General features: G+C 46.1%; 1 protein-coding gene across 2 annotated transcripts; it reads right to left on the reverse strand.

Annotated features, from left to right (window-relative positions):
• Positions 1 to 1612: 1612 nt before the first annotated feature.
• Positions 1613 to 23146, reverse strand: Lhx8 (LIM homeobox 8). Of its 2 annotated transcripts, XM_038311674.1 has the most exons (9): positions 22890 to 23146; positions 21043 to 21129; positions 20664 to 20825; positions 17248 to 17369; positions 14850 to 15070; positions 14292 to 14395; positions 9753 to 9848; positions 4732 to 4915; positions 1639 to 1685 (listed from the first exon to the last, which is right to left on the reverse strand). In XM_038311674.1, the coding sequence occupies exons 1-9, from the start codon at positions 22968 to 22970 to the stop codon at positions 1639 to 1641; spliced, it is 1104 nt and encodes a 367-aa protein (XP_038167602.1). In that variant the 5' UTR covers positions 22971 to 23146. The 2 variants fall into 2 exon arrangements, with proteins under 2 accessions (XP_038167603.1, XP_038167602.1); XM_038311675.1 differs by lacking the exon at positions 22890 to 23146 and having other exon boundaries at positions 1613 to 1685; positions 4728 to 4915.
• Positions 23147 to 24570: the final 1424 nt, after the last annotated feature.

Genomic DNA, 24570 nt, shown 5'->3' on the forward strand with positions numbered 1-24570 from the left:
AGGATGTCAATCACACGCAGCTGGGGAAGGCTCTCAACCTGCCCAGTGCTGAGCCTGGTGGATCCACAGGAGCTGGCTGGGACATCTGGGAAAGGTAAAGCTGACATCACCACTGTTCCTTGCCTGTGTCAGGTAGTGAGACCCAAGGAGACCGGTCAATCTCCCATCATCAGATAGAGAGACTTCTGGCTGCGTTATTTGGACTTTGGTCAAAGGGATTCCAACTAGAGAAGCAGGTTGAAAAAGAAAATTGTTCCTCTTTTCTTTCTCTCAAGCTCGCAGCTTCTTGCACAAGGCAGATCATCTAGTTCCCTGTGCCCACGTGACTGGATTCTGGTTGCATTTACCATGACTAAGATGAAATCACAAATACTTCACTATTACTTCCAGTCCCCAGCCAGATGTGCGGCCATCCACTCCACTAAGCAAACACTTAAGCTGAGAGTCTCATTACCTTTCTCTCCCTAAGTGGTCCATGAAAGACCTGAAGAGTGTGTGGAGGGCTGGTGCTGTTCACCTTTGTAATTGAGAAGCATCTATTACCTAGATGTAGGATAAAGTCCTGAGGGTTAGAACTAAGAACCCCTACAACGCAGTCACCTGGAAAACAAACAAAAAACAACCCAGAGCCCTGGTTCTAGAAACTTTACTCAATACTCCCAGTTTGTTTAAATAAAACTCCAAAGAAATATATGTTATGGCTAGATTTCACGTCTAGAGTGAGATATCCCAATGGTTAGTCTGAAAAGCCTTCTGCCTTAAAGACCACGTGAATTTGACTAGCTAGTTTAAAAGCAATTAAAGGCCAAGTGAGACATTTTCACATATGTATTGTCTGTTAAGTACAGTCATCTACAAATGGCTTTCCCAATAAAACAAACTCATGACCCAGCTTGAAACAAAACAGCTTTGTAAAAAAGATTAAGAGCAATGTACTGGTGACAGCACACACAGAAGACAAGCTGGCCGCAGCTTTCACAAGGGTGGAAAGTGTTTAATGAACTTAGGATGGTGGCTTCGTAAACTAGAGTGTTATTTACAGCTAGGGCTCCCCAAAGAGCAGACACCACCGTGGGTGTGCAAGGCATGCTACGACCGACGCACCTTCAGCTCATCCCGAAAACACTGGCAAAATAAACTTCAGTTGCAAATTCACAGATACAAGCTTCAAGGTATAAAGTTGTATATAACAAAAAAATACAGATAATATTTATGACAATAACTTACAGGTACAAACTCATGGGAAACTACAGTTCCACAAAGGGCTGTAAACATTTTGCACATTGTCAGTCCAGTCTTTTAGGCAAAGTGCTCTTTTGATAACAAATAAATTAACAGATACACGCTAGAGCCAACTATTTCCAGACAACACACAAAAAAATGTTTTGACTTGTTTTCTTCTTGTAAACATAAGTTTTACAAAAAAAAAATGAAGAATTAATAAAAGTGTCTTGCAGGCCAACTACAGATACATACCTGGGCAGCGAAAGGATGTTTGAAATGTTTTGAATGTTAAATAAAAAAATTAACATTAATATCTTTTCAATGGTATTTTATACATAATAAATGACAAGTTTATATCCTCAATCATTTCTATCCCTGAAAAAAGGAATTAGGTATGACTTATTGGCAGCTGGGTCATTGTATGGGGTAACAAGGGCTGGAGTCCAGGAGTTGCTGGTGAGCTACAAAATAGAAAAGAGATGTGGGTATCAGTTCTTTGGGGTGACCGATCGTGATTTAAACAAAGGCAAGGTGTCTTCATCACTGTCAAAGATGTGGCATTAGTTCTATGTGGTATCTGGCATCAGATATAAGCAGCGGCCCATTGACTCGTCTTTAGCAAGGAGACAAGCTATGGGCATGGAGGTGAGCTCCAGCTCTCCCCCATTCACCGTACCTCACTCTGCACTGAGAAAGCTATGGTGTGCAGCTCCTACAGAGAAAGAGCTCCCGGTGCAGATGCTGCCTGTCTTTGTGTGCAGGTGTTCCGGGACAGGCATACCCAGGTTCTCCTTAGGAGCAGTCAGTTGCATTCTCCCTGAACTGCAACTCAAGGTTTTCCTTCCTTGGCCTTAGTCTCTGGGTACTGGGGTTACATGTAAGAACCCCCATGTTCAGCTAACATCTAAACATGTTTGTCTCAGCTAGTACTGTGGTCTCTTACAGAACACACACGGTTCCAACAGCAGCGTGACTAAATGGCACAGTGGTATTATGAGCTGTTTGTTTGGGTTTTTTCCGGCAAAGACTTCAAGCCAACCCCCTACCCCGAGAGCACTGGGAGAGCCGGACAGTGACTGGATCACGTGCTGGGGGACATTTAAAAAGACACCCACGTTGTAGGAAGTTTTGAAGTCCAGACTCAAAAAGGAAAGAAAGAAAATGGGCTTCTTGGTAGCAAAGATACTGACAAATTTAACACATGAGGAATGTCTGCCTGCCAGGCTGAGATGCTGAGCAGCTTGTTTAGAAGTTAGACTTTGGCAGGGCAGTGGGGAAACAAACCAAACAAACACAGGCCCGCACTTGGGATTCCAAAGTCAAGGAATAGTGAGACGGAATTGGACTAGCCTCTTAAGGAACTAACGGGACTTGAGGTGATTTCCTGTAGCCCAGATTCATACCACAGGAAACCACAGTTGTCTCTGATGAAAAGGTATCATCCAGAACCCCAAATATTTATTTCTTACCCAAAATCTGAAATGAAGTGGGTTTAGGGTTTTGTTTTTTTTGTTTTTGGGCTTTTTGTTTGTTTGGGGTTTTTCTCGAGGTGGGGGGGATTGGCAAATAGTAAGAGCTGGCTCAGCTAAAGACAGAGAGGAAACATCAGAGAAGATGTGGAAAGGGCTCAGATGCTGGAGCCGTCAAACATGAGCGTTAGTGTGAGCATGGGCAATGCAACCGCTCAAGTCAGGAAAGAAGGGCCAAGCAGGCAGAGAGCAACAGAGATGAGGGTCCTCCACTGAGAATCAGCAATGAGTGAGAAGCCAATGGTGGGGTTTATGCTCTTATATATGCAGAGAATTTGTGACCTAAAAGATGACTTGGAAGGAAATACACTAAAAATGGAAGGCCAGAAAGTTGCAATGTAAGAAATCATCACTGGCTCAGAATAGTTTTTGTGACAGGGTCTCACTATGTAACTCTGGCTGTCCCAGAACACTCTGTAGACCAGGCTCACCTCAGACACAAGAGAGTCACCTGCCTCTACCTCTTCCTTAAAGGTGGGATTAAGATCTTTGCCACCACAATCAGCTCAATAATTTTTAAAGGACTGAGAGGTCCACCTAACAAGACACCAAAGCACTTAGTAAAGCCTCTAAGGAGAAGACACCTTCAACACTTGCACTTATCAGAAGGCTTTATGTGAAGATAATAATCAGAACGACCAGGCCAGTAGCCAAACACAGACACAGGACCTTGACGGGGTAAACAGATGTCCGAGGGGGAGGGCATCTTGTCAGCCGTGAGAAGATGCTGATGAACATCATGAGATGGGAATACACTGCCACCAGACTGGCCAGGATGAAGCGGGGACGGCGTGCTCGGTGCTAGCGGCCACAGAAGCTCACGTGCTGCAAGCCGGTCTGACTGCAGAGCGTCACTCACTACCCACGTATATATCAGCTAGAAGTCTGAACCCACAGCAGCCTGTTCCTAAAATACCCAGACTGGAACACGAAAGGCTATCGGCCATAAAATAGGTGTCAGTGGAATGCTGTACAATAAGTCAGCAACACGGACGACTCTCACACTCCGCGGAAGCAGAAGAGAGATACAAGATCGCACTGCCTGGTTCAGTTCCCATGAAGCCTGACAACCTGAGTTCTATCCCTAGGACTAGCGGGGATAAAAGTTGCCCTCTGACTCTACATGTGTGCCATGTCAGCACACGTGCACCATACACACACATACACACACACACATATAAATGTATATACACATGTATATATACATAAGTATATATATACATAATACACATATGTATATTATATACATATGCAAAAAGTTTTAGAAAGAAAAATTAAGATACGACTTTTGAGTGCATGATCAACTTTGCAGAAGCAAACAAACCCCTGCTGCTTCTCTCCTTCATCAGGTGCCATTTACAGAGGACGCTCAGAGGCGAGCCAAGCCCAGCACATAAGTGTGCTTTCTTTCTACATGCATGACTTACTTCAATAAAAAAGTAGAAGAAAAAAATAAACTCCAGTGCAGAGTATGAGTCAATACCTTCTTGGACAATAGAAAATTATAATATTTAAATAGGTATCCAGAGTTGAAAACAAAACAAAGGGGGCTGGAGAGATGGATCCACAGCTAAAAGCACTGGGTGCTCTTCCAGAGGACAGAAGTTCAATTCCCAGCACCCACGTGTAGCTCCAGTTCCAGGAGGTCTGACACCCTCTCCTGGCCTCTGAGGTTACTTTACGCATGTGGTACACAGACATACACGCAGACAACACCCATACATATAAAATAAAAACAAAGGAAATTTAGAGAAAAAGAAGAAAAAACAAAAACTGTTGCCAGTAAAAACCAAGTACCAAGTCATCATTGATCTCTGCCACTCAACCACAGAGCATCACACTAACAGGCAGATGGCTTTGCTGTCTGCTGTACCCTATAATATTTCTCAGCCATTGCTGAGGTAATCTCTCAAAGCCGTGACCGAGATCAGCAACCCCATCCTAGACATTCCCAGCTGCGGGGCGCTGCGCTACCTACCATCCATGTAAGTATGCAGCGCAGTCAGCATCGTCCCATCCTGGGGCACGTAGGCAGAATACGCCATTTCTTCCAGCATGGGTGGAGACAGCCTGGAAGGGGGCACCGCTGTGACTGGGGCGGAGGAGGAGTGATTTGGACTGACGTGTTTCTTGTGGCGGGCTCTGCAGTTCTGGAACCATACCTGACGAGAATGAGGAGGCCGTGAGGTCATGAGCTGGCTTCTGATCCGTGGCCCAAGTCATCACCACACACCCAGAAACAAACCTTCCGGAAGTCTGCAGACGTTGCTGAGAGGCTCTTCTGAGGCTCTGGTTTCTACCCCCACACCACAGAAACCCAGTGCAGTGATACATGCCTGTAATCCCAGCACTTGGGAGGAGATGGCAGATAGATCCTAAATTCAAGGTCATTTTTGGATACAAGCTACAGGCAAGTCTGGGCTATACAAGATCCTGCCTCAAAAAATTTTAAAATGTCAGGGGCTGGAGAGATGGCTAAGCAGTTAAGAGCACTGGCTGCTCTTCCAGAGGACCAGGGTTTGATTCTAGCACCCACGTGGCAGCTCACAACTGTCTGTGACTCCAGTTCCACAGGATCCAACATCCTCACACAGACATATATGAAGGTAAAAACACCAATGCATATAAAATGAATAAGTTAAAAAAAAAGTTTAAAAAATTTAAAATGTCCACTGACTTAAGAAACATTTTAGTTCAAGTATTATAACAATAGTCTTTTTTTCCTCTGGTGATTTACTTAATGGTCTAGTCTTATGTTTTTTTTTTTTTAAAGCACCTTTTAAAAACAGGTGAAGTCTTGAGCATTCTGGGAAAGTATCTCCAGTTTTACTATTCACGTTTGGAAAAAACAGAAAACAGGAAAGTTCTTTCAATCAGAACTTAAAAAGAAAGTACGGTTATATTCTTAGACACCTGCTGGACGCATTTCAAAGCTTGTTTACATTAGGAAAATCCCTACTGGGAACTCACAGCTTTCTCCAAGATTCTTGATTGAGCCATCCCAGACACATTTAACCTGCTGCGTCCACTCTCTCAGTGAATACCTAGACTGTTCCCTGAGAAGCATGCTAAGGTCAAGTCTATAATAAGCACAAACTAGTCGAATTTAAAGCAGAATGAGCTACAGACACATCCGTCTTGTAAGACCTCACAAAAAGCAAAGTGCCAACCATTCTGCTGTCCGTTCTATAGCAGAGGTGAAGTGTGCCAGACAGATGAGACTTAAATCCAGATCTGGGGGACCCAAGGCCTGACTGCCAGAACACACCCAGAAGTTAATCGGCACATGTGTGGACTCTGCCATGAAAGACAACTTCAACATACAATCACAGGCTAAGGTATAGCTCAATTGTGGAATGCTTGCCTAACATGCGTGCACGCACACACGCACGCGCACACACACACACACCCATTTGGTCACCACATTCCAAACAAATTGTGTCACTGGAAAAATGAGAAAAAGTGCTAAAAAAAAATTCAGGGAGTTTAGAATAAGCATTTTGGCATCTAGAAGGTCCAGGACAGGGAAGGGTCAGCAATATTATCTATGTCCAGGGCTACCAAGTGGAGCTTCATGGCATGAGAGGAGAGAGGGTACAAAGATTTTATAAAGGGATAAAAGCTGGCCAGGTTTCAAAGATATACCCTGCCCCTTAGGACTCAAAACCCGAGGGCTGTGCAGCTATCAAGTCAAACAAAGGGAGCCAAACTTATCACTCATAGCCGTACGGCCTGAGCAGGTGACTGGAGAAAGTGCAGGGAAGGTTCCTGGGTGGAGACTTGGGTATACACACCAAGGAAAAACAGGGCGAGGTCACAGAATACTCTCTTGTTCTCTGCTCTCTGGAGACCACACCCAAGGTCTCCAGTGCCAGGTCCATCCACAGGCTCTGTAACAGCACACGCCGCCACTCCGAGGAGAAGACACAATGTTACCCACTGCTGAGGGGGCCATATGCCACCTGTGACACCAGGGTTACCTGCCATCACGTCAAGAACATCCAACGTTCAAGCTACACATACTAAAAGTTCCAATCTGCCAATATGAGATTTCTGTGCTAATGCTGGAGGGCAATCTGACTTGCACATGGTGACCTAAATAAAGCCTGGAAACAGCCTGGCAGACGCCTCTCTTGGGTTGTTATCCTTCAATAAGAACCGCACTGGGAAGACCATGTCGTCTCCTTTGCTAGATTCATAGTGGTCACAAATCTGAACTTCTTGCTTCCACTGCACAATGAGTAGTCTGAAATTAGGAGGCATCCTCCATGCCATGGAGTCCAAACTAGCCACAAGGAAACATCACTGCCCATTGCCTTCAATAGCATCCACACCATACACATAGCCTGTCATGAAGAAAGTTCGTGATGAAGTCAACCACTCCTTTCTATCCACAGTTCCCAGGATAGCTATGCACAGATATTTGAAGATGCCCCCCACCCCTTGTCACGTCCGCCTCATACTTATTGGCTTTAACACTGTAAGACTTCCAGATCTTTTAAGCACTCCTTTTGAACTGACCTCTTGTTAGTGCTTTTGTAAAAAAATAAAGTTAGTATTCTGAACATGTGACCAGTGCAGAAGCTATGGGACCTGACTCCTTAGGGAGCCTCAGCACATCACACACCACAGTCACCAGGAGCCACTGGAAGCCACTGGAAGCCCTGTCTTCAGAGAGAAGCTGCCCCTTCCTAGGGTGTCCCAAATGCAGGGTTTACTTGTTTATAGCAAACACTTGCTGCTTCCCAAAGAATAAGCACCTAAGGATCAACTCCATGCAACAACACATGTGTACCAAAAAGGAAACCATGACCCCAGGTCAAATATATTTTCTGCTGGTTATGATTAGTGCCATTCATTTTTTTTTTTAAAAAGCAACTCAATTCCTTTAAATGATGTTCCATGTCCCTAGTCTCTCTATACCACACCTCTGCTCAGGCAGTCACCTCTTCAATGAGGTAACTTCTTCAGACCCTCTGCTGCGTCTCCAGTCAGGGTGCTGCCAGGCTCCCTCCATCCAGACAGCTTCTGCCACCCAGTCCTCCCCCTCAGGAACCTCCTCTGTTTCTTATACTCACTCAGAGATTGTAAAGGATCAACCCGATTTCAAGGGACTAGTGTCTTGGCTTGACACCTGTTCATTGCTGCAAATACTGTCCACACAGCGGATCAACACCAGCACTGCATAGCTAGCACAGGTAAAGGTGACTGCATCCCCCTCCCAACAGCCAAAGAGTTTTCTTCTGACTCCCCCGTTCCCAGGCACCCTTCCCAGGAGAACCTGAACTTCTAATTGAGCAATGATCTCCCTTCCGCTTCCCTGGTGCAGTCTCCGGGCTGCTTTCTTGACTTGCTAGCAGCCAGTAGCTGCCATCATTATGCAATTAGTAAAAATGTTTCTGGAATGTAGTTATAGGCCCCCACACTGCAGTCAAGTCTCTTAAACACAAGAGCAAACAAAAACAAAAACCTCCCTCTAGCTTCCTGGTCACCAGACCCAAAATCCCTGGCTCCACTTCTCCCTCCTTTTGTCAGTTTCTCTTTTTCTAATTCGTCTATCATGGCTTCCTTTCACAAAGGGGGCAACTCCAACAATTCCCCAGAATTTCCACACATGAAATCTATGGTACAGAATGTTTGGCTGCAGCTCTCTCTTCCCTAGCTTTGCTCATGCCATCTCTTCTCCCTGGATCTTTAGTAAAGGCCACTATCATCCTATGGAGGGTTGGGCAGAAAGAGGGGGTGGGGCGAGAAGAAAGAGAGGGAGGGCTCAGAACTAGAGCCCCACATAGGAGCACCAGACTGAGCTCCCAAGGTCCTGATGAGGAGCAAAAGGAGGGAGATCATGAGCAAGGAAGCCAGGACTGCGAGGAGTGCTTTTACCCATTGAGACGGTGGGACAGATCTAAAGGGAGACCACCAAGTCCAGTTGGAATGGGACTGATGGAACAGAGGACCAAACCGGACTCTCTGAATGTGGCTGACGGTGGAGGAGGACTGAGAAACCAAGGACAACGGCAATGAACGTGAACTCTACAGCATGGACGGGCTCACTGAGAGCCTTGTCAGTTTGGTTGCTCACCTTCCTGGACTTAGGGGGAGCTGGGAGGACCTTGGACTAAACATAGTGAAGGGAACCCGGATGGTTCTTTGTCTTTGGAGAGGGGTGGAGTGGGGGTATGGGTGGAAGGGAGTGGAGGGAAGGGGGAGGAGAAGGGGAGGAAATGGAAATCTTGAATAAAAAAAATGAGAAAAAAAAAAAGATTTGGCTTGGAGCAGCAGTATTTCTCAGCCCAAGGATCTCAGAGCTATCTGAATAAAGATGAACAGCATCACTGACAAAAATGGTAGCCCGGTCGAGAAAAGCCAAAGTCAGGCTGTCCTTTAATAATTTCCTCTGCAATCGAAACATTCCATCCCGCAGGAAGCTCCTGGAGCAGGAAGGCAAACAACTCAAAATAGCTTCAGGAAGTCCCTGAATTTGACCAGATTCTCTAGGCCCCAACCAGCCAGAATAGACAATGAAAGCTGAGCATAACACAGAGACCAGATCGCTGCCTGGAAAAAGCAGAAACCACCCTGCTGAGCTGTTGGAAGAGGTTTAGACCAACCCGAGGCGTGAGGAAAGGACGCTCTCCAACCAGCTGAGCCGGCCCTGGGCTGTGCAGTGTGCTCCAGGTTCCCAGCTCTGTGAGCTGTCCCTTGTGCTGAGGTGGGCCTTGGTGATGCAGCTGTCTTTAAATCATTTCTGCCCTGGCAAGGAAACCCAATAAAGCTCACGGGTTCTCCACACTGGATGTGGGTGTTTTCACACTTTGATCTGTAGTGAGCAGACTCGGGTGCTGTGTCTTCTCAGGAAAGGCTTTGTCAACAGGCTTTTACGACAGGCTCAGTGGGGGAGACCTGGCATTCTGAGGTTTTGTCACAAAAGAGCAGAATCCACACCCAGACTCAGATGCAGAGTTTCTTGTATCTCTTGATGTACGTGCATGATCTCACCTGTATGACGCGCCTGCTCAAGCCCGTCCTTTCTGCCAGCTTCTGGAGGGTCTGTGCATCTGGGTTGTTGTCCTGAGCAAACTGTGCTTGCATGACCTGCGGTTGTTTTCAAAAACAAAAGTTGGGAGCAAGCTGTTACCAGCCTGATCTTTGGTGATGATGGAACAGATAAGACACACAATGACAATGTGATGTGTATTTAATTCCTGAGGGTCAGTGCAGCCGAGAGCAAATGAAAGAGCGGCTTACTTTATAAATCCACATAAACTCTGAGATCTTTAAAATAAAACCACTGCAGGATGGAGAGCCGCCTCTCAACTATGCCATTAGAGATGTCACCTTTCCCCACCCAGTCCCAGAACTCAGAGACAAAATATACAGAATACGAGTCTCCTGCACTCGGCTTCTCCTTTTGATAAGTAGCCCTGTACTGGAGCCTCAAAATACAAACCAAACCGCATTTATCGCTGGCCTCTGTGGGTCTGAACAGCCTCAGGGCCTCTAACAGCTTTGGTTGATGCTCTCCTGTGGACATGGATGTTACAGCACTGTGGTCATGCCACTGTTGTGTGTGGAGGGGCATTCGCTCCACATGAAGCCACCTCTGAGATCTTAAGAGGAGACACATCCATTAGTCCAGGTGACAAGCCCTTAGCAGAGCCCAGAGATTTAGCTGTTACTTTCTGCTGATCTGCTGATCTCACAATGGAAGAGCTATGACATGTATACATTCACGTATGGCAGTGTTTGGGGGTGGGATGATTTTAAGTTCCTAGGAGAAAAAAATACAGAAATGCCAATGATCGCCTGTAATCAAAAGGAAGGAAGGAGGAGATGAAAGCTGAAGTCAGGGCCTTTGCATTCTTGAAAGGGGACTGGAGAGAATCAAGTAATACATTGAATTGTATTACCCAAAGTCAATCAGCTTGAGGGGAGTGTGAGATAAAGATAATAAAGAATGGGGGCATTTAATAGGCTCTGCTTATCTGTGGATCTGGGAAGTGAACAGGTAAACATCCTCTGTCCCACCTATTAGCCCTCCCCCAGGCAGGTGAACTGCAGTCTCTGCCTGTTCCTAACATCTCCGCACCCTTCTCCTCCTCCTCCTCTTCCTCCTCATCGTCCTCATCGTCCTCCTCCTCCTCCTCTCTCTCTCTCTCTCCCTCTCTCTCTCTCTCTCTCTCTCTCTCTCTCTCTCTCTCTCTCTCTCTCTCTCTCTCTCTCTCAATTGCTTCAAAAAAGTGGGAGTCCAGGGGACCAGGGGAAAGAATGTTCCCCTCCCCCCCCGGGGTGCTACACTCTCTGCCTGCCACTCAGGTAGGCACTTCAGAGTTGGTGACAAAAGGACCCTTAACGATATGAGGGAAATGGAGAGATGGAGAAATGCCCAGTGTAGGTTAGAAATATCCTGAGGCTGCAAAGATGCCCCTGGCTAGCAACTCTTCTAGGATCAAGTGCTAGACTCCTCGTGTCCCATCCAATATTGTATCAATATACTCATTGGAAAGAGAGCTTAGCCTTTTTCTTATTGAAAAAGTGGCAACGTGGACTAAGTCTCTGCAATCTCCGTCCCTTTGCTCTTCCCTTCCTTACCCGAGGGACTGCTTTTCTGTAGCTGTGCACGTGTTGGTGTGACTTAAGCATGACAACCCATGTAGCTGTGCGCGTGTTGGCGTGACTTAAGCATGACAACCCATGTAGCTGTGCGTGTGTTGGCGTGGCTTAAGCATGACAGCCAAAGACAAAATGGCAAGCAAATTAAATACATCTTTAATTTCTCACAAAGACAAAGTTGAAATGGTATTTGGGAATTTGCTTCTAAATTCATTATTGATAACCTGGTTAAAATAGGAGCAAAATCCCTCTAGAAATAAAAGTTTTAATAATAGAACCAATGTACATTTAGCAAAGACAGTTCATCAAGAAATGGAACTTAAGTCTACCCTGGCCAATTAGAACTAGATTATTCTAAAGAAAATGATGTGCTATTCTTGTTGTTCCTTTAGTTAGTGCTAGTGTTTAGTCTCACACAAAAGAAAAAAGGAGAAAAGAAAAGGCCCTTGGATTTCTAGTTGGTTTCCCTATTCTGCAGACGTCAAAACTCCTGAATCTCCCAAGTCCTCTGGGATGATCATGGCGAAGCCCTGCAAAGGCAGCACTTTAACACCAAGAGGTCTACCAGAAGTCTGGAGTGTGTGTGTGTCTACACACACATCTAAGCAATGTGATCTGAAAACAGTAGGTGCCAACCTTGCGTGTTCATGTCGACATTGCTGGCTATTGTGAGCTAACCACAGCACAAGCAGGAATTTGAGTGCCCTTCTTATCAGTGGGGCCATGTTGTGATACATCTGTAGACACACCCTCTGAAGTGGAAACTTCTATGAGATTCTAAAATGGAATTTCAGGATTTAGTTGCCCTGTGTTAACACTCCTCTCCAAAGCAAGCACCACATGGGCAGGCTCAACTCAGTGGTCACAGGTGATTTTATTATTATTATTTTGTTGAAGTCAATATTTGAATACATTCAGTTTTCCCAAAAAGTGGGAGTTTGATAAGGTGAATATAGTATCTGGTTTATCAGATAATCTGGTAAAAGTAAATGATTTGGGGGGGTTGTTTTTATTTAAAATCTGTGGCTGCCCCAGCTTTCTTATTCTTTAGAGCAACTGAGGACTGTGCCCCATTTATTCTGACCATCTCGGGTACAGGATCAATGCTACGGAATGCTGAATCAATGAGACCCGTGCTTTGCAGAACCCGACGCTGATCTTTTCATTTTCTTTCTTTTTTTTTTTCTTTTTTAAGCTAATGATTCAGGTCACGTTCTTATGTAGCAATGCATGGTTTAAGTATTTTGTGAACATTGTAAGTTGTAATTATAAGCCTGTCTGCAAGATTCAGGATTTTTCCTCTCTGTATTGCTGGGTTCTGGTGGAGTACATAGTCTCCAGGGAGGCAAAACCACATCAAAAGCACAGAGGCTGGATGAGTCTGTCTGAACCTCTCTCTCCTCTGCCATCCCCTGAGCAGTCGGTTACCTTTGCGGGTGGTTCCTGCACCCCTCCAGGAGGCTGACTACACTGAGAACCTGTGGGGTTGGCTGAGGGGTTGACGATATAAATATGACCATAGGACCTGGCCCCCAAAACACCCACAAATATCCCACCTTATTTTTTTTCCTGTAATTATCTTCTCACCAGAGATTGCACAGCTACCTGCCGTGGCTTCGAAGCTCTACAGTTACAATTTTAGTAAGGAATTTTCACATCCAAGTTATGAAGCCTGTAATTGTCAAAGTCCCAGCCACCCCCTCACGGAACCACCACTTTCAGACCCGATATGCGTCTGCTGAGATGCCCTCTAACCTGGCCCGTCTCTGCAGACCGGGTGCTTTGCAAAGCCTGGACAAGAGTTCACATCAGCAGCTGCATGTGCGTGACTCTCCAACACCCCGAGGAGCACCCGAGCAACGAGACTCAAACGACGGCAAGTCTCTCAACCATATTATTTTTCACATATTAATTACAGGTCATGGACTTCATGTCTCCTAAGTGGCAAGCGATTGTGTGCTTGCAGGGTTTGGTTCTTAATGGAGCTAGATTTTAATACGCAGCATTTGGTCCATTTGCCAGATCCTTTCAGAATGCTGGCCATGTCCAGGCTACCCCTCTGATCATTCCTTAAGATACCATTCTTGAAATCCTTCTGGTGTAGAAGTCTAAACTGCTGGCCAGTCTCTGACTACTAGAAGTGGCTTTTCTTTCTTTTGCTAACAAGATACAATTGCCTCAGTCCTGACCTGAAAATGGTATCATATGCAACACACCCAGCAACCTGTGGAAGAGGTACAGGAAATGCCGTTTGTCTTAATACCTCGGCCACACTGATCTTTTAGAAAATACAACTATCCGGAAAAATTCCAGAAAGAATCATATGTAGACTTAAATATAAAGCAAGGAATATTTTCTTGAGAGTCTGCACAAATGAGACAATACATCCAATACAACTCTGATAACGATTCCATCTATTTTCAAGGGGCAGAGTCAGCCTCAGTAGGGACAATGGAGTCACTGCCTCCACCCCTCACGACCGGATCAACCATTTGATTCCCGTTCTGTTCCTCCCTACAATTTCGTAGATTAAACAACTCACATGATTTACTGAAATGACAGCACATCGGAGCCCCACAGCCTTGGGTGCCATCTCTCTCAGCTGAGTCTTCTGTTGTCATGACAGGTAATAAAACGTCTGCCTTAGATAGGTGCTCTCAGGAACAACACTATGTCCTAATGTCAATACCAGAGAAACCCTAAGCACACAAAGCTGCCATGATTAGATTCTGTAGCACGTGACCTTCTAGGGCAGTAAGTATGTATTTATAGTCTCATCAGGTTGGATCTTTTAGGGAGTATAAGACAACCTCTCAGCAAACAATATTCTTGGGCAGCATGGAGATCACTTTTGATTTTGCTTTGAAGCCTGTTTTCTCTTGTGGGGAAGAGTTTGAGAAACCACAACTGTATTGTCACGTCTACCTGGAGTTGATCGGCTGTGAAGCTGGTCCGGGCTCTTTTGGCTGGCTTTGGATGATTGACATCTTGTTCTGTGAGCAGGGCTCCTTCCACACTAATCCCGTTACCTGCGGTTTAAGAAACAAACCACCCATTGGTAAACTCAGATGGGTCCACACGTCTGCACAGTGACAGTTCCCTGACACACTGTGGCTTTTTGCGGTGCCATGTGCATCTTTAAAATTTGTAAAGTTTTAAAAACATGTTGCAAATAGACCGTAAGAGATGGTCTATTCATAGCCTTGCACACTCTGCCTGAAATGTAGTGAAAGTATGTATCACAGGTCCACATTAGGAAGGCAAATATGCAGAAATAAAGCTGAACCCAAACTCCCAGATGCAGTACAGTGTGGAACTTACAGAGGCCACCCCTTGACGCAAAGCTACAGATGGAGCTCTTTCCTGGCAGCCCTGTGGACTTTATGACCATTACCTCTTTTATAAAATAACACCCCAGAACCCCTTTTTCATCTCTTCGCCCACCGTCCTACGGACTCAAAGGTGTTTGGAAGCCCCACTAACCGTTCTCCACTTCTCGTTTTAAATTATCCAGCATGCAGTCGAAATGCATCCTGCAGAGAACTTTCTCTTCCACCAAGGCGAACTCCTCTCCAGTGGACAGTTGCCTCTTGCAAGAAAAGCAGGCAAAGCAGGCCAAGTGATACACGTTGCCCTTGGCCCTGCGGACCCAGTCAGTAGAGTGGATGTGCCTCCCACAGCGGGAGCAGCGTGTCCCATAGCGTCTGCAGCACAGAGGGAGGAGGCACGGTGAGGTGCACATCCGGCAACCGTGCACTGACCTGTCATCAGGCTCTTTGGAGGGGTGTGAGTATTTGAGTATGGGGAAAGTGAAACAGGCATAAATTTTCTTTTCTCAGTGTAGGAAGCAGTTGAGACAGAGTCACAATCCAAATCTGTTTTGAAAACAAAACTGCCTCAATCGGGAATGGTGAGGAAGACGAGTTTTCCATTAAAATAATTGAGATGAGGAATTTGAATAGCTCTTTTATTGTGTCATGTGTTAAGGCATTTATATGTTACCTAGAGATTCCAGATACTCATGCTCAGTCATACATATACACTCAGGGTTGAGAACCTCAAAGGGCAAGACTACACTAACTCAACATCAACATTTTAGGTCAACTAAAAATCTAGCTGAGGGGACGGGTGGAGCTCATGATGGGGTATGTAAGGAGCCCACACAACACTGGGTTCAGTCTCCAGTGCCAGAAACAAGCACACATCCAAGCTGAGATGACTAGGGGGACCAGTGAATGCAAACATACTTAAATTAGAAGTTATAAGAGAATGCACAGAATCTAGATTCTACACCCTGAAGGGCAGCATTCCAGCCATGACAAATGGCCGCACTGCCAGCCACAGAGAGTAGAAGTACTGTCTTAAACTTCCAGAAAGATCTGTAGGTGTTCTCAGAAAGATACCAGAGGCAAAGGGAATTTTTCCCCCTCCCTGTCATAGTGATTAGATGTCCTCCTCTGTCTCCCATCAGTCCCTAATAGACAAGGTTAGGACATCTACCTTTGTCTACTCACGGACCCATCTTTAAAAGTATTGCCAATTTAATCGGAGCATTGAATTCTAAAAATGAACTTCAGAACATATACACACAAAATCCTAAAGAGGTAGATTTTAATAAATCTTTTTAAAAATCTTTTTTGTTAAAAAATCAACAATTTCAAAGGGTGATTAACTTATGGTAATTTGAAATGCCGATGAATTAATTGGCACAATTCTTGCAAAGCAGTGGTGGTATACACCTTTAATCCCAGCACTTGGGAGACAGAGGCAAGTGAATCTTTGTGAGTTTGGAAACAGCCTGTTCTACAGAATGAGTTCCAGGACTACACAGAGAAACCCTGTCTTGAAAAACTGAAGGAAAAATAAAGGAAAAAGAAATGGCATAATTCTGGGAGAAGCGTACATTTTTTTGGCAATTATAAAATCACTTCACTGTACAAAATAGACTCCAATATGACCACGTGCTATATAACCTTTGTATTATATCCAACTTCATCACTAAAGTTGCTGAAATAACTTTTGAAATGGCGTCGACGTTGTACCAAGTGTTACCAACTTCACTGTGCAGAATTTTGCAATGATCTTTTTCTTATTTAGGAATGCAAATGAAGAGATATGACCACATTTAAAGTAAGGCTTGTAAGTTTTAGACAACTCTCCACAAAGAAGTACGTCCTGGAAGACACCTGACAGTTACACAGCCATGGAGAGATCAGAGAGAGAAAGGCCACACTTAATATCTTGCACAAATACAGTCTCCCAAGCCAAAGACAAAGAACAAGGCCAAAAATAAAAAAATAAAAGCAAGACTTCTGGGCAGAACAATTCAGTTTGTTGTATTTGTGACAGCGGGATAGTTTGTTATCTAAATGCCTAGTATCTTGGAGGTTTATTACCGGGGAGCAATTCCCCATGATGTTTCTATTTTACTTCACCACTGACTTCAGACAAGGTGCCCAGCTAGCATCTTGTATTTATTTCATCACTAATTGCACATCCCAAGATTCCCTGTTTTGAATACCCCAAACTTTCATCCTTAGGATGGGAATATGACCCAAAATGAAGTTTCATTTAGCCCATTCCTAAAGAAACTAAACAAACACTAATTTAGTTTTAATACTCCCTTCCCCCCAAATTTTGAGCCGTTGAACATGGTGCTTAAAGCCTCTAATCTCGGCGGCACTTGAGAGGCAACACAGAAAGATTGTGAGTTCAAGACCAGCCTAGACTACCTAGCAAGATCCAATCTCAAAAAAAAATATTTTGAAATATATTATTGTAATTGGCTTTGAGTAATCAAACTGTATGCAAAAAGTCCTGTTACAGAGGTCTTTTAAAATAACTTCCTGAGGCGTTTATTAAAATGAAAATAGCGATATACCTGAAGTAATCGAGTTTACAGAAAATGTCTTTGTCTTTAATATAACAGCTCGTGTGCCTTCCCAGGGAGGTTCTGCAGACGCTGCAGGAGAGACAGCGGACATGCCAACACAGGTCATTTACCTGCAAGGGGAAATGAGGGTGAGCAGGCAGTCCACACCACCTTCAGGGCCCCCAGTCACTGACGTGTGGGCGGGAAGAGAAAGGCTAGCCTTGGAACACAGGCTCAGGATTCCTGCACCACCCAGCACCACCGATAGATGGGTATCCGGCTTTATCGTTTTCTAGACTCCAACAAGAAACCAGACTCCTATAGAGCACATTTCAAATTTATTTTATTCCTCTGAAGCCTTCATGTTTTCTTTAATATTCATTTTCTCCTTCCCTCCCTCCTTGACCAAACCTCGATGAACACAGAGAAAACATTTATTCTGAAATTATTTGTGCAGACTCTGTGTTCATCTTTGCCCTGACCCTTTCTACAATGAAACCTGGCAGTTATGGGAGTCAGGATACAAACCTTTTCGATGTACTTTTTGGTCAAACAGCTGTCAACTGTGTACCATCGATAGGAATGGCAAAGACAGAAAATGTTTGGTAAAATACCCTAGTAGAGAGAGCAAGCCATCCACTTCCCTGCAGTACACACCAGAATCGCTAAGGTAGGAGCTCGATAATGCTGTGCTTGCTTCTAACATACACAGCTACAGAGAGCAAAGTGCCCAGGAGGAGGGTGTTGGGAACCTATCAAAGGATCTAGCTTCTGGAGAAAGAAAGGGCTCTGGATCATAAGCACCAGGAAGTATGTTCATTTGTACTTCAATATATACTCCATATATGTGCCCAATGTTCATTTACACTGTGAGGCAGGACCATATTTAATAGAGCAGGCACTCTAGATTTTGACATAGGAACAGGGAATATCATCAATTCAGGAAACAAACCATCATTGCAGCTACCTGAAGCTGTCACTGCCCCCCTAAGCACTGAACTTTAGCCACCAAATGGAGATGTGAACTGGGCTGTGCTGGTTAAGCAGACATAGGGACTAACTGGGTTTATGCTTTGTAACTCCCAGTCAGAGTGTTTAGCTCTGATAGGACAGAGATACAAAAGACACTATGAAGGAAACAATGGGCTTTCTATTGAGTTATTAGCCTCTTCCCAAAGCAGTGTTTTTATTTCTGATGGAAATTTAAGTTTGGATCTGGGTCTTTCTTCAGAAGAACTATGTAATACTCACTATATTAAAAAAAAAAAGCATAGTTAATTGGATTAAAATGAAGACATCCTCGAAATGGAAATGCATCTTTCTCATGGTTTTCCCCCAGGTTGTTCCCAGGCAACACAGAAAGTCCAAGCGTCCTGGATATTCCACTGCTTAGGGCCTCAGGACAGTCACACCAAGCTTTTGTTTCATTCTCTAAGGCAGGGCTTTAAAACAGAGCCCTGGTCTCTAACTCTCTACAAGAGCCAGACTTCTTGCCTGGCTTGACACCTTTCCTCAGGCTTTCTTTTGAAAAACAAAAGAAAGCTCCTTAACATTCTCTGTCTTTGCCAGGGAGTAAAGGAGGGTGGGAAGGATTCTGGAAAGACTTCTGGAAACTATCCCTGAACTAGCTAGCATGCATCCAACAGGGCTCAACACCCGGCTAGGACCACTCCAGGGTGACAGGAGCTGGCAGGGGGCCACAGCTGCAGGTAACTCCTGCTGACTCCACGCAGCCTGTCCCACAGGATGGTGTTTTTTCATAGCCTCAAAGGATAGATCTGCATTGGGTCAAATACTTTTTTACCAGTGAGAAGTTTAGATTCAAAGTTGGAGTAAGGAGTTAGCGCTTCCACTGAGGGTGAAGATGCTGAGACTTTAGAGCTTCTAAATGATGTTGTGCTATCAAAATGCAATTAATTTATAAAGCCTAATAGACTATGGTTGTATGTAGAAAACGTTCCTAGGTAGACTCTTGTCCAACTACAAAAGAAAACTTTGCATAGCCCATTTATATATAATGTTAATATAATATGGAGAGAAACATAAGCAATATATAAAATTATACAAGATGAACGCTAGAGTCTGCAGCAGAACCTCAGATTTTACTGTATAACTGTTTCTACATCTTCTCTGCCTGGAAGTGTTAAAGTTTTCTCAAGTCCGTTTCAGAGAAACACTCTGCTACTGAAACCTTGTTCAAAGCAAGAAGCTAAATTTTGTCTCAGTGGATGGTTTTGTGATATTCATTTTTCCAGGTAGCAAATTGGAAATGGGGTTTTTTAAAAATGCAGATTTAAAGAGAAAGCCAGGTTAGTCTGTCAGCTTCAAGAATCAATTCACGACATTTAAGAATGCTTTCTCATCCAAGCCTCTTTTGGTGCGTGCTCTGGGCTCCAGAGTAATAGTCCGAGTCCACCCGGAATGCAACTTTTGAATGTTGTCATTAACTTAAACCCACCAATTCACTTTTTGAACTTTTACTCTCCATAATTAATCCTTTTGAAAGCTGAAGTTTGGGGAGGAGGACGGGAAGTGAACTGGTTTGCAACTAATTTGGTAATAGAAGAAAACAATTATTTTACATAGTGGATTTTTAAAAAGCGATTGAAACCCAATGCGTTCAGATGGACACACATGGGACCAAGACCCTGCCTGCAATGGCAACCTGACAGAATACCAACTCCAAAACCTTCCCACCCCCCACGTACAATATTTTAAAAGTTAAACTGAATTAAGTAAGACAGTCAACTCTGAAACCACCTTGTGAAACATTTGAACCCATGCTCCTAGTGTGTGCTCCCAACTTTACATTTGTTTGGTTTTGCACCCCCACAAACACCCCCAGCACTGGCAGGACCTAACACCATGTGCTTAGCAAGATCTGGGAGGTTCCGGAATGGCTTCTAAAGCCTTATACGAACTTTTGCTTTGGGAAAGTTCCAGGTTCCTGTAAATAAACGCGAGACCGCGGTGATAATAACAGTCCAAACAGAAAGTCTTTTAGTCAGTTTACAGTGTTTGTAGTTATAGAAAGAGTCGAGCTGAATCGGTTGTCATACCGACCTGGGCTGTGCTATTCTAGGAAGACAGCAACGTGGACATATTGGAGAGGAGGGACCAGTTTGGAGAGTACAGGGTTTTCAAATAAGTGAAGGTCTAGGTTTGGTAAACAAACAAATCCCTGACAACTGGCAGCTGTTTCAGCCTGGGTGGCACTTCCTCAAGCCCTCCGCACACACCTGGGGAACCCTCATTAATAGTTCCACAAGTAAACCCTAAGGTCCCTTATCGCACTTTACCCTCCTCGCTGTGGGCCCTAGAGAGGACTACTTTGCTCAGAGGGTCTACGGATCCTCGGCTGACACGGGGTAGGGCCCTTTTCCCAGGGCCCCTCAGGGGCTCGCCTGCCCTCCACTCAGTCCTACCTTGAGGAGGTATTTGTCCACAATCTCCAGGCCGCAACTGCTGCACACACACTTGCCTGGAGGGCAGACGGAGCCCGAGGCCATGGACTGGGGCGAGGACGACGGGGAAAGCGGGGCCGAGGAGGAGCAGGAGTCCTCGTCCCCAGCTCCTTCGGGGTTCACCTGCAGGAACAGCAGAGCACTGGCCGCAGACCCCTCCTCCCTTCCACGTCCCACCTACCCCACGGGGGGCACCCCAAGGGCTGTCGTCTCTCCCCATCCGCTCCCTGGGGTACCCAGACCTGTAAATCCCTGGAGCCCCGCAGCCCCGCAGCCCCGCGCCCTGCCCTGCCCTGCCCAAGGAGCTGGAGGGTCCCCCGTAGGCCGCCGCCCCACTCACCAGTCCTTCTTCCCCGGCGCCTTTGCGCGTCCTCCCGGCCGCCAGGGCTGCAGGCCGCCCGCACTCCTCCGACATGAGCCCCGGGCACTGCGCCGTGAGAGCGGGGAAGGCGGGGAGACACGGGTCAGGAGCCGGCGGCGTGCACGCGGCGCCCCGCAGCCTCCGCCCCGCCGAGCTCTTGAAGGCCCCGCACGAGGGCGGCGCGTGCAGCCGCGGGCACCTGAGCCCGGGCGCAGCTGGCGGGCCAGCGCGCAGCCTCCCTGGGCCGCCGCCGCCAGCGGGCGACTCGAGGACTGCGGGGCCGCGGCTCCGGGCTCGGGCCCCACGCTCACCCCGGCACGCCGGCTCCCCGCCCCCCGCCGGGGGTACCCAGCTAATAACCGGCCTCCGCGCACAAAGCGATTGCTTTCTAGACGTCAATCACCCGGGAGTGGGGGAAACACCCGGCTAAAGGGGGCGCGGGGCGGGGGGAGGTGGAGTGAGAGAGAAGAAAAGATGACTGAGGAGGGGGTGGGGAGAAAAACTTGATTTCTTTAATAACCTCAATTAAAAGAGCAAGACACACATATATTTTTTTAAAGGGGGGCTTTTTGAATAGGATAGCCCGAAAGGTGAAGAGGTTTAATCGGATACTTGAAAGCTAATTACAGTGGGATTTAAGAAGCCTGGTGTTTGTTCCGACAATTTGAATGAAAATGCTTCAGATTAAACGGAGCCAGCAGCTCTTTGGTAAACTTAAAGCAATTAGAACGGTAAGCGATTTACACTGGTTTCTTTAAGGTGTGAATTGCCACTTAGCGCCCAGTAAGTCAACATTTTAGCTACTAAAGGATTATCTTTAACCAGTGCAAAAAGCGGGTCGAATAATGGAAATATCCAGCTGAATTTAATTTGTCCCATTAAATTAAAAAAAAAATCCCTCACCCAACACGGGTCAGTACGTTTTAGAGCACACAGGCGCGTCGCTCAAGTGTCCCCAAGCACTGGCTGCACTTTCAGTTTTTGTTCTACAAACGAACGCAATCTCTGAGAAGTCTAGCTGAGGGCCGGTGGGTCCGCGGATTCCAGCGGCTCACACCCACCGCCTTCCCGTCTCTTTGTCTCCTTCTCTGTCCTCTGACAGCCCCAGGTGAGCCAGCGGCCGCACGTGGGGTCTCCCGAGTGCAGCTGCTCCCGGGTCGCGTCCTCGCCGCGGACACAAAGCATCCAGGCAGAAACTCTACCGGTCACCTTCCACGCATACACGAAGCCAGCAGTGCCCCACCCGCGTCCTGCCGAGGTCCCCAGTCTGGGAGCCGGAAAACGCGAGCCACCCCAGTGTCTTGCCTTCCGGATTCCCGCGTTAAACTCGCCTTCTGCTGCGAGGTTTGCCCTTTGGGTGTTTCCAATGAAATCGTTTTATGGCCCTTCCTAGGAGCAGACTGACTCTGGAGAACCCAAGTCCTCAAGTCTGTCGCCGAGGGTCCCGAGACCCTACAGGCGCCTGATCCGAGGCAAGAGCCAGCGCTCACCCGACTGCAGCCTGGACCCCCATCCCACCGCTGTCCCAGGCCGCCTCGAACAGCAAGTTAAATAGAATAAAAACAGAACTCACATGGCCCCGAGAGCACCTTAGGCTCCAGGCTTCGTCTCCCAAATTAGAGTGTCCATGCCTCAGGTTAAGTGAGCCCACGGGGTGGGGACGCGGTGATTACTACCTAACGCTGCTACGTAATAAAAAAAAATTGTCAGGTCTAGAGATGAGACAGTGACAGGTGGTTTTCCGAACCTCTGCTAGGAGCCTGACAACTCTCTTTTCTCAAGGAAACCGCTATTCAACGGATCCTGCCAGGCGTCGGCTCGCTCACCTTCTCGCGGGGAACCGCCAGCTCCGGCACGTCCTTTCCCTCCAGTTTACAGACAAACATCTGATCGCTCTTCCAATACATGGCCCCGCAGGCGTTGCTTATCACATACCAGCTCCAGAGGGTCAGAGGCTGTGGTTGTCAGCAGTGCCCCCCTCCCGCGCGCCAAAAGCGCCAAGGAAAGCTAACAGGCAGGGCTGCGATGTTATAAGTGCGCCTCGGTCCAAAGTGGCCGCCTCAGTGACCGTGACCCCTCTCAGACCCACTGTACTTAAGATTCCTCTCTCAGCTACTCTGAGGTCTGACCCTCCAGGAAAAGAGGGAAAGAAGTTGTGTTTTCCAGAGGGTGGAACCTCACGGGGAGGAGGGGGTGTGGGGGAAAGTCTTTTCCTGAAGGGACAGCCTTACCTCCCTGCGGAAAAACCCGCCTTCTCTACATGTTAAGATCTTTATCTGAATCAGACATCTTACTCCAAGTTCAGTGTTAAAGGTGGAGGAAATACGGATGGCCCATTAACTTGATTTCTTTTCCCTTTCTTTTCTTTTTTTTCCTTTTTTTTTTTGAATCTGTTTTCTGCGTCTGACTTGTTTTAAATTCTCTCTCCCCATCCAAAACCTAAACAAAGATTCGGGTTACAACTCTTTAGGCGCGCGCGGGAGGGGAAGGAGAGGTCTCCTGGGTTCCCAAGCGTTAGCCCTCCCCAAGTGCGCATCGGTGGTGGTTTTATCTCCATTTGCGAAAAGTTTTCCCGTTAAGATAAAGAAGGGGCATCTGAGCGACTAGATTGATTTGCGACTATATTTGGAATCAAGGATACAAGAAAGACGAAAGTATGTTACTCACGAATGTTGCTTTTATTTAATTCTAGACAAAAATTTCTGCCGTAGATGGAGGCGTTCAGTACAGTTGCGCATTCCCGGGCTAGAGTATGTGCGTGTGCATGTAAGTAGGGGTTGGAGTGAATTTGACCCGGATTGGAAAGTGTAGGAACTTTTTGTTTGCTTGCTTGGTTGTTTTCTTTTTTTTTAAATTTCTTAATAAGATCTCACTTAGTTTATAGAAGATAAATTTGTAAGAAGTTATTTTTAAATGACTTTTGTTTTCTATTTGCCCTGTTAGATAAACAAAAGCAAAGCATTTGGAAATGACGTAAAATAAAGACATCTTGGAGTCTTTATTTTATCAAGCCTTGTAAAAGAACCACGTTTTGTTACTTCAATTAGACAGAAATATGTGCAGTAAAACACACGGACATGAAATCTTAATCCCTTGTCTTATCTGTGCTGAAGATGAAGCTGAGAGACTGCCCAGACCTGCTATCAGCGGCTAGCGGAGGGATGGACAGTGGAGGGGTGGACACACTTTCTCCGGATGAAATGAGCCTGGTGCCCGAGTAGGGCTCCGACTTTGGGTTTCCTCCTTTCCTTTTTCCTTTCCTTTCCTTTCCTTTCCTTTCCTTTCCTTTCCTTTCCTTTCCTTTCCTTTCCTTTCCTTTCCTTCCCTTCCCTTCCCTTCCCTTCCCTTCCCTTCCCTTCCCTTCCCTTCCCTTCCCTTTCCTTTCCTTTTCTACCCCCGCCCCATTTTAAGTCCTTAGACACAGCGGACTTTTGAACATACACCGTCTCCGCTTTCCTTTTCAGCGGCTATGTACCCTCCAGCAGGTCCCTATCAGGAAATCTCCTT

The sequence above is a fragment of the Arvicola amphibius genome, chromosome 14 (genome assembly GCF_903992535.2).
Source record: "Arvicola amphibius chromosome 14, mArvAmp1.2, whole genome shotgun sequence".
In the NCBI taxonomy this organism is placed as follows: Eukaryota; Metazoa; Chordata; class Mammalia; order Rodentia; family Cricetidae; genus Arvicola; species Arvicola amphibius.